The 9,832-nt window shown below is 36.6% G+C and overlaps 1 protein-coding gene across 1 annotated transcript; it reads left to right on the top strand.

Annotated features, from left to right (window-relative positions):
* The first annotated feature begins 2,876 nt into the window (after positions 1-2,876).
* On the top strand, positions 2,877-3,350 carry LOC129321105 (uncharacterized). Its single transcript, XM_054966851.1, has one exon. The coding sequence runs from the start codon at positions 2,877-2,879 to the stop codon at positions 3,348-3,350; it is 474 nt and encodes a 157-aa protein (XP_054822826.1).
* Positions 3,351-9,832: the final 6,482 nt, after the last annotated feature.

Raw genomic sequence — 9,832 nt, 5'->3', positions numbered from 1 at the left:
GGATCATGTATGTAACTTGTGGTGATTTTATATGGTGTGTTTATTTTTCTTGATTTAAGGCTTTTTTATAACTTGGCATGTTAATCAATAATGTAGATTATCTTAGTTACTGAGATTTTTATCTCACCCTGTGGTTATCATTTTACAGGTTCTACCACTAAGACTAAGCAAGGGAATAAATTGGGCAAGGGTAGCATACTTGCTACATTCTCATCATAAAGCCTAATTTTATTTTGAGTCATGTACATAAACTTATATGGATGATATTATATGTTGCCAACAAGGAATGCATATCATTTTGATTGGGTGCAATTGTTTCATACTATGTTATTTTGTATTTTAGCCTAATATTGTATATGATGTGAATATGTGGCAATTTTTGTGGTGATGGGCTAAAATACTAATACAAGTGTAAGAAATGTTTGATCTATGTGGTGACAATGTATATATAGTGTATTATGTGGTAATAGAGGCCAAATAGTGTATATAGTGTTGATTTGGTATTTTGGCCATATTGAGTAAAATGGGCATTAAGTGGCCAAATTTTGTGTTTCGAATGTTTTTATGTGTTTGAATGCTCAATCAAGTGTATTTTGATCTATTGGACTTGGTTCAAGCCTCAAAATGGGTTAATGGTATAAGTTTTGAGTTTTGGATACTTGGATGCTTGAAAATTGCTTTAAAAACTGACTTTTACATCTGAGCATCTAAAATTCTCATACAGTGTTGGATCATAACAAAACTTATACCATTAGTTAGCTTATTGAATAAGCTTTATGTGAGCGCTTGAATCACTCCAATTGGATATCGGATGTGAAAATGGCGCTCGTTCGAATTTTGTCCTGAAAAGTTGTCATGGACACATACGCTGCTGCGCACTTCATGCAAGCTGCAGTGCATAGTACAATGAGCAAACTTGCCTTTCTTTGCCATATTCTATGGCGCATGGACCATGAGCCATGGCGTATGGACCAAAATATTCAAAAATGACATTTTTGGCCCTGTTTTGAAGTGTTTTGCTTCCCAAAACTTTTCTATGCTTCCAATACCTTTATAAATCATTAAATTTGAGCTCAAGCTACAAATTTGAAAGGTTTTTATGAGATCCCAAATATTTGACAATTATTTCTAAAAGATTATTAGTTTTAACCCTTATATTTATAATGTGAACATGAGAGAAAATCCTTTCTTCTAATTATGATTGTTTGTTGTGATTGTGTGATGAATTTTGGTAATGTCAAGGTAGACATTACATTTTGGTATTAGTTTCTTAGGTTTCAAGATTTGGTTATGATGATGTGTCCATTGCATTCATTTTCATTAGTTGGCAACTTTATGTACACAACTCTTTCCCTTTGTCTCATTTCCTTTATTTTCCCACTAATTCCCCTTCTCTATTTGGCTTCTTCCTTAAGAGGGGAGAAAAATGGTTAGAAGAAGCACCTGAATGCTAGCAATTTACTTGGTAATTTATTGAGAATGATCGGCCTATACCAGAGGTATAGCCAGAGATACAAGTAGAATAACAACAAAGACCCTAGGGTAATAATGCAATTCTAGAAGAATTACAGGATATGATGACGTATATTTAGAGAACTGTTCAAGACCATGACACTCTGCTTTGTAATAGAGGTCATGAGGAGGACAAAAGGAGACCAGAGGAAGCTCATGAAAGTAGATTGGAACCATCTCATGATTTCAGTAGTAGGCTTGGATTGTCTGGGACTAGAGCGGATGGAGATGCTCAAGGGATAGCTATTAATAGAGCATGGAGGACTTTCTTTCAGTTTAACCCTCTAACCTTTAATGGAACTATGAAGGAAGGAGAAGAGAAGAAATGGGTAGAGAGAGTTGAAACCATCTTTGAGGTAGTACCGTGCTCTACAAAATAAAAGGTGATTATAGCCACTGTATATGTAGTTGAGGATGCTAAATACTGGTGGAACTCCACAAGACCAATGGATAGATGTCAGTTAACTTGGGAACAATTCAAGGAAATGTTCTTTGATTATCATTTTCCTCCATCATTTAGAGATGAGAAGGAGGTCGAGTTTCATGCATTTCGATAGGGAGATCTTGACGAGGAAGCATTTATTCAGAAGTTTAATCAGCTATCTAAATTTTTTACTCATCTGAATGAGATAAATGATAGTGAGTAGAAGGCCAGGAGGCTTTTGGAAATGATGAGGCTTGAATATAGACAATAGATTGCTTTACTAGGAGTAACCACGTATACTGACATGTGTAATCGACTCTAAATTGTAGCAAGAAGGGGTGAGGAAGTAGAAGCAAAAAGGAGATGGGATAGTCATGGGAGGTTCTCATCCTCCCTAAGCGCCTCTGGAGGAGTCTCCAAGAAGACTAGTTATGGCCCGAGTAGTTCTGGAGTATCAAGCAAGAAGAGTTTTGTTAGAGGATTGTAGACTCGAGGAACATTTCAGAGGGACGGATTTAGAATTTTGGGTCTTCCACAACCATCCTAACAGGATTCTAATATGCCTGCCCTAACTTTGAGTACAACTTGATCACCACTATGTGCTAAGTGTGGGCGGTCACATCTTGAGAGGTGCTGGGTATGTTTTAAATGTGGGAAACCCAGCCATTTGGCAAGACAGTACCCCAAGGGAAGAGTGGAGATGGAAAAGTAGAGATCTACCATTCCAGGATGAGTTTACACACTATCTTAGGAGGAGGCAAGAGCATTGCTAAATTTGATAAAAGGTATTATTTCTATCTATGAGCAAAAAATTGAAGCATTGTTTGATTTTGATGCTACACAATCATTTATTTCATATGAATGCGTAGAGAGGTTGGGACTTCCTTTGCATGAATTGCCTTTTGTGATTAAAGTGTCTACGCCATCTGGGTCATCTGATATGACTAGAAAAGCATGTTTGAATGTAGAAGTGAGGTTTGAAAATTATTTGACCACTCTCAATTTAATCCAGATTCCTATGAAGCGTTTGGACATGATTATTGGTATGGATTGGTTGATGGTAAATAATACCACCTTGGACTGTGCTAGGAAGACAGTTTTATTATCGGTACATACTGCACTAGCTAATATTCCTAGTAAGTCTAAGTTTTTATTAGTGGTGCAAGCAGAGAAACTGATGCAACAAGGGTGTATGGCTTATATGGTTTTCTTCTCAATGCATGGGGTCTACAATGGAAGTATTGATAAGATTGGGGTAGTGAATGAATTCTCTAAGGTATTTATGAATGATATGTCTGGTTTGCCTCCGGAAAGGGAAGTAGAATTCACGATAAACCTAGTGCCAGGAACTGAAGCAATCTCAAAGGTACCATATCGGATGTCACCAACTGAGCTAGCTGAGTTGAAGAAGTAGATAAAGGAGTTACTTAAAAAGGGATTTATTAGACCTAGTATGTCACCTTGGGGATCACCTGTGCTGTTTGTTAAGAAGAAGGACGACAGCTTACAGCTATGTATTAATTATAGACAGTTGAATAAGGTGATAGTGAAGAACAAATATCCTTTACAAAGGATCGATGATTTGTTAGATCAATTGGTGGGAGCTTCAGTTTTCTCAAAAATTGACCTGAGGTTAGGATACCATTAATTGAGAGTGTGTCTGGAGGATGTGCCCAAGACGGCTTTCTATACCAAATATGGGCATTATAAGTTCCTGGTAATGCCATTTGGGTTAACAAATGTGCCTGTGATTTTCATGGACTACATGAACTGTATATTTAGGCCTTACCTGGATCAGTTTATTGTGGTATTCATTGATGACATTCTGATATATTCTGAAGATGAGGAACAACATACGAAGCATTTGAGGACTGTGCTACAAATTTTAAAGGATAACAAGCTCTATGCCAAGCTTAGTAAGTATGAGTTTTTGTTAAGGGAGGTCTGATTTCTAGGACATATGTCAGCGGAAGGGATTACGGTGGATCCGCATAAAGTGGATGCGGTGTTGAAGTAGGAGAGACCTAGTTTTGTGACTGAAATATGGAGTTTTTTAGGATTAGCTAGATATTATCGCAGATTTATCCAGGGTTTCTCTCATATAGCTTCATCATTGACTAGGTTGACACAAAAAGATCAGCTGTTCATTTGGAATGACAAGTGCAAGATCGCATTTCAAAAGTTGAAGGAGAAACTGATTACGACACCAGTGTTGATTATTCCTAATCCACAATTGCCATATGAAGTGTATACGAATGCGTCTTTGAAGGGTTTAGAATGTGTGTTGATGCAAGATGAGAGAGTAGTGGCTTATGCCTCTAGACAGCTCAGGCCACATGAAGAGAATTACCTGACTTATGACTTAGAGCTTACCGCAGTTATGTTTACACTAAAGATTTGGTGGCACTATTTGTATGGAGTAGTGTTCAGTATTTTCAGTAACCACAAGAGCCTAAAATATTTAGTGGATTAGAAAGAACTTAATATGAGGCAAAGAAGATGGATGGAGTTCTTGAAGGACTATAGCTTTGAATTTAAATACCATCCGGGGAAAGCAAATGTGGTTACAGATGCCTTAAGTCGAAAGTCATTGCATGTCACTTGTCTAATGGTACAAGAGTACAAATTACTGGAATCCTACTTGGATATTCAGCATGACCTATCGATATTAACTTTGTATAGTTTACATTTCATAAAGATTACCAATGAGTTTTGGAGAGAGTTAAGGATAGCATAGCTTAAGGATGAGTATCTACTGAAAATTCGAGAAGATATGGAAGAAAGGCAAACCACAGACTTTGGTGTCAGTGATGATGGATTTGTTGTGTCCAGATGAAGGTGATTTAAGAAAGAAAATTATGAATGAGGCACATAAGAGTAGATATACAATTCACCCTGGAGCAACTAAGATATACCAGGATATGAAGCGGTATTGGTGGTAGCCTGGAATGAAAAGGGATGTTATAGATTTTCTGTCTCGATATTTAATTTGTCAAAAAGTTAAAATCGAGCATCAGAGACTAACAAGAACTTTACAACCACTAGAGATACCGAAGTATAAGTGGGATAGTATATCTATGGATTTCATTTCGGGATTACCAAGAACTCAATCCAGTTATGATTCTATCTGGGTGATAGTAGATAAATTGACAAAGTCAGCCCATTTCTTGGCAGTGTGAATAAGTGATTCATTAAAGAAGTTGGCAGAGATATACATTCGAGAAGTTATGAGACTACATGGGATGCCAAAGGACATTGTCTCTGATCGTGATCTGAGGTTCACTTTGAACTTTTGGAAAGTGTTTCAGAGAGAAATGGGTACTGAATTAAGATTCAGCACCGCGTATCATCTACAGACTAATGGACAGATAGAAAGGACTATACAGACTCTAGAGGACATGTTGAGAGCTTGTGCCTTAGAATTGAGAGGCAACTGGGATAGCCATCTTCCTTTGGCTAAGTTTGCCTACAATAATAATTTCCACTCCAGTATAAGGATGGCTCCCTATAAGGCATTATATGGAAGGAAATGTCGATCTCCTCTTTGTTGGGTCAAACTGAGTGAGAGAAGCATTATGGGTCCAAATATTGTGGATTAAAGAACGCAAAAGATTCAAATGATAAGGTAGAAACTTCTAACAGCTCAAAATAGGCAGAAGAGTTATGCAGATAGACTAAGAACGCCGTTGGAGTTTATGGTTGGTGACCATGTTTTTCTAAGAGTTTTACTTGTGACGAGAATTGGGAGGTCAATCCGAGTAAAGAAATTATCTCGTCGATTCATGGGTCCATTTGAGATCCTTAAGAAAGTTAGGCCAATTACCTACCAAATCACCTTGCCACCATAATTATCTAAAATTCATGATGTTTTTCATGTTTCTCAATTGAAGAAATATCAACCTAATCTATCTCATGTGATTGAACCTAAAGAGGTAGAGCTGCAAGAGAATATGACTTATCAAGCAGAGCTAGAATGAATAGTAGATGTTAAAGATAAGTAATTGTAGAACAAGACTATTCGACTAGTTAAGGTTGTGTGGAAAGGAATGGCTCCTGGTGATGCTACTTGGGAGACAAAGGACAAAATGAAGCAGCAATATCCCTATCTATTTCCCTGGGTATGTGTTGTGGTTGTTGTTGAATTTTAGGGGAAAAATTCCTTTAAAGGAGGGGAGAATTGCAACATCCGAAAACTTTAAATCTAGAAAAATTAATAATTAAGGGATAAATTAGTTAAACAAAGATGATTAATTTATTTAATTATGTTTTTAGGTTGCTAATTTGCTTTTTAGATCATATTTGGCTCTAAATTGAGTTAGGATGGAAGTCGGATCAAGTTGGGAGGCATTGGGGGAGCAAAATTGACATTTTGCTTGCTGCGCCATGAGGCGCAGCCACGGTGCGGCTTTTGTAGCATGCACTGTGGCACACGGCACAACAAACAACTTAAATTTTTGAAAATCATTAAAAAATGATAGTTTTGATGGTCAGAAACCTAAAACACAAAAGGGCAAGCTTTGGGCACTGCTAGGGCATCATTTTAGGAGGATTTTGAAGATAATTTGAGCCTTCAAACTCTTAAGTAAGTTTCCTAACTTTCTCCTCTACCTTTTCATCTCATTTTCCATAAGATTTGAAAGTAGGAGAATTTGCTTTGAATGGATTAAGCTATGAGTCTATGTTTTGAAGGTTTCTATTAACTCCAAAGGTTTGATTTAGGTTTATTAATCTTGGATATGTGGTAATATGAAGCTACTTTGTTGTTTGGTGGAATTTAAATCAAGCCCTAACTTGATCATAGGGTTTTGAAGTGTGATAAGTTGAGATATTAAGTGTTATGTTGTGATAGAGTTAGAGGGAGGCTTGAAGGGATTGTGTGAACAAATTGTAATCTTAGCAAGCCTCTTTGTTGAGAATATGAGTGAGAAGTAGGAGAAATGGGACGTTATTGGTAGCTATAGTGCTTGTGTTAATTGAAAATTAATATATAGTACTTGTTGATGTAGATTATGATGTGGGAAGGTTTTCCTTAATACAAGAAGAGATTTAGTACCATGGGTAACCCTTTTAGTAACAAAAGGGTTGAGGTAACTAGACAATTTGCATTATTTATTACCTTGTATAAGTTAGTCTCAAGTTTCTTTTCTATTATTTGTTGTGTATATATTATAAATTTTGTAAAGGTTAACTATTTTAGAAAATGAGTGGAGTATTATTTGTGAAATTCCATATTTTTAAAGTAAATAGTAAGATTTGTTATATTTGTTTAGAAAGTTGTTTATGTAAGGTCAAGTGGAGATATGTAGCAAAATGTGGCATATTAGATGGTGGGAGGTCACCCCAGTGGAGTAGGGAAGATTAAGTCCATATGGCACTACTGGCACCACGGGACGCTAGGTGCAGCACTTACTCTCTTTAGTGCTTGAAAATGGGTGCAGTGTTGGAGACTTACTCTCCTTAGTACCCAAAAGGGTGTGGAGTTGGAGAATATGTTCCTTAGCATCCGTAGGATGCGGTGTTGGAGTAACGACACTCCAATTACTTGTAATAAGGGGAACCAGTAGTCCATAAGTGGTTTAGGACACCTTGGCTGGGTAGTTCTACCATAGATTGTGAGCTTGGAGACCATACATATGGTTTGGTTCTGTGAAATAGCCTACCAGTTCGGTCGGGAGTTTTGGAGGATCGGATGGTTAGGGATCATGCATGTAACTTGTGGTGATTTTATATGGTGTGTTTATTTTTTTTGATTTAAGGCTTGTTTATAACTTAGCATATTAATCAATAATGTAGATTGTCTTAGTTATTGAGATTTTTATCTCACCCCGTGGTTATCATTTTATAGGTTTTACCATTGAGACTGAGCAAGGGAAGGAATCGGGCAAGGGCTAGCATACTTGCTACATTCTCATCGTAAAGCCCAATTTTATTTTGAGTCGTGTATGTAAACTTATATGGATGACATTATATGTTGCCAACTAGGAATGCATATCATTTTGATTGGTTGTACTTGTTTCATACTATGTTATTTTATATTTTAGCCAATATTGTATATGATGTGAATATGTGGCAATTTTTATGGTGATAGGTTAAAATACTAATAAAAGTGCAAGGAATGTTTGATCTATGGGGTGACTATGTATATGTAGTGTATTATGTGGCAATAGAGGCCAAATAGTATATATGATGTTGATTTTATATCTTGGCCATATTGGGTGAAATGGGCATTAAGTGGCCAAATTTTATGTTTGGTATGTTTTTGTGTGTTTGAATGCTCAATCAAGTATATTTTGGTCCATTGGACTTGGTTCAAGCCTCAAAATGAGTTAATGGTATAAGTTTTGAGTTTTGGGTACTTAGATGCTTGAAAATCACTTCAAAAACTGACTTTTGCATCTGAGTGTCTAAAATTCTCATGTGGTGTTGGATCATAATGAAATTGTACCATTAGTTACCTTATTGAATAAGCTTCATGTTGGCACTTGAATCACTCTAATCAGACATCGGATGCAAAATGGCGCGCGTTCAAAGTTCGTCTAGAAAAGCTGTCATGGACACATGCACCGCAGCGCACTTTGTGCAAGCTGCGGTGCACGATATTGTGAGAAAACTTGCCTTTCTGTGCCACATTCCATGATGTATGGACCACAAGCTGTAGCACACGACCAAAATACTCAAAAATAACATTTTTGGCCTTGTTTTGAAGTATTTTGCTTCCCAAAACTTTTCCATGCTTCCAATACCTTTATAAATCATTAAGTTTGAGCTCAAGCTACAAATTTGAAGGGTTTTTATGGGATCCCAAATATTTGATAATTATTTCTAAAAGATTATTAGTTTTAACCCTTATATCTATAATGTGAACTTAGGAGCAAATCTCTGCTCCTAATTATGCTTGTTTGTTGTGATTGTGTGGTGAATTTTGGTAATGTCAAGGTGGACATTACAAAAATAACTTATACAAGGTAACAAATAATGTAAATTATCTAGTTACCTCAACCCTTCTATTACTAAAAGGGTTACCTATGGTACTAAATCTCTTCTTGTGTCAAGGCAAATCTTCCCACACCACAATCTATATCAACAAGTACTATATGTTAATTTTCAATTAACACAAGCACTATTAGCTACCAATAACCTCCCAATTCTCCCACTTTTCACTCATATTCTCAACAAAGAGGCTTGTTAAGATTACAATTTGTTCACGCAATCCCTTCAAGCCTCCCTTTAACTCTATCACAACATGACACGTAATATCTCAACTTATCACACTTCAAAACCCCATGATCAAGTTAGGGCTTAATCTAACTTTCACCAAATAACAAAGTAGCTTCATATTACCACTTATCCAAGGTTAAGAAACTTAAATAAATCCTTTAGAGTCAATAAAAACCTTTAAAACATAGGCTCATAGCTTAATCTAATCAGAGCAAATTCTCTCACTTCCAAATCCCATGGAAAATGAGATGAAAAGGTAGAGGAGAAGGGTAGGAAACTTACTCAAGAGCTTGAAGGCTCAATTTTCTTTAAAATCCTCCCAAAATGATGCCCTAGCAGTGCCCAAAGCTGCCCCCTTCGTGTTCTAGGTTGCTTGCTATGCCATGCACCACAAACTCCACCACAAAGAACTATCATTTTCTGATGATTTTCAAAAATTTAAGTTACCTGCTATGCCATGCGCCACAACGCATGCCACATAAGTCATGGCTCATGACGTAGTAAGCAAAATGTTGATTTTGCTCCCCCCAATGCCTCTTGACTTGATTCAACTTCTATCCTAACTCAATTTAAAGCCAAATATGACCTAAAAAGCAAATTAGCAACCCCAAAAAGCATAATTAAATAAATTAATCACCTTTTTTAACTAATGTATCCCTTAATTAGTCAATTTTTCCA

This window comes from Prosopis cineraria, unplaced genomic scaffold, assembly GCF_029017545.1.
Source record: "Prosopis cineraria cultivar Desert tree isolate PC_DT_omini unplaced genomic scaffold, ASM2901754v1 PC1, whole genome shotgun sequence".
Classification (NCBI taxonomy): Eukaryota; Viridiplantae; Streptophyta; class Magnoliopsida; order Fabales; family Fabaceae; genus Prosopis; species Prosopis cineraria.
Note: the sequence above shows the minus strand (reverse complement) of the source record. Positions and strands in the feature narration are given on the sequence as shown.

What these genes read in the sequence shown, in the direction of transcription:
- LOC129321105 (XM_054966851.1), top strand. Translation starts at nt 2,877, where the DNA reads ATGACTAGAAAAGCATGTTTGAATGTAGAAGTGAGGTTTGAAAATTAT.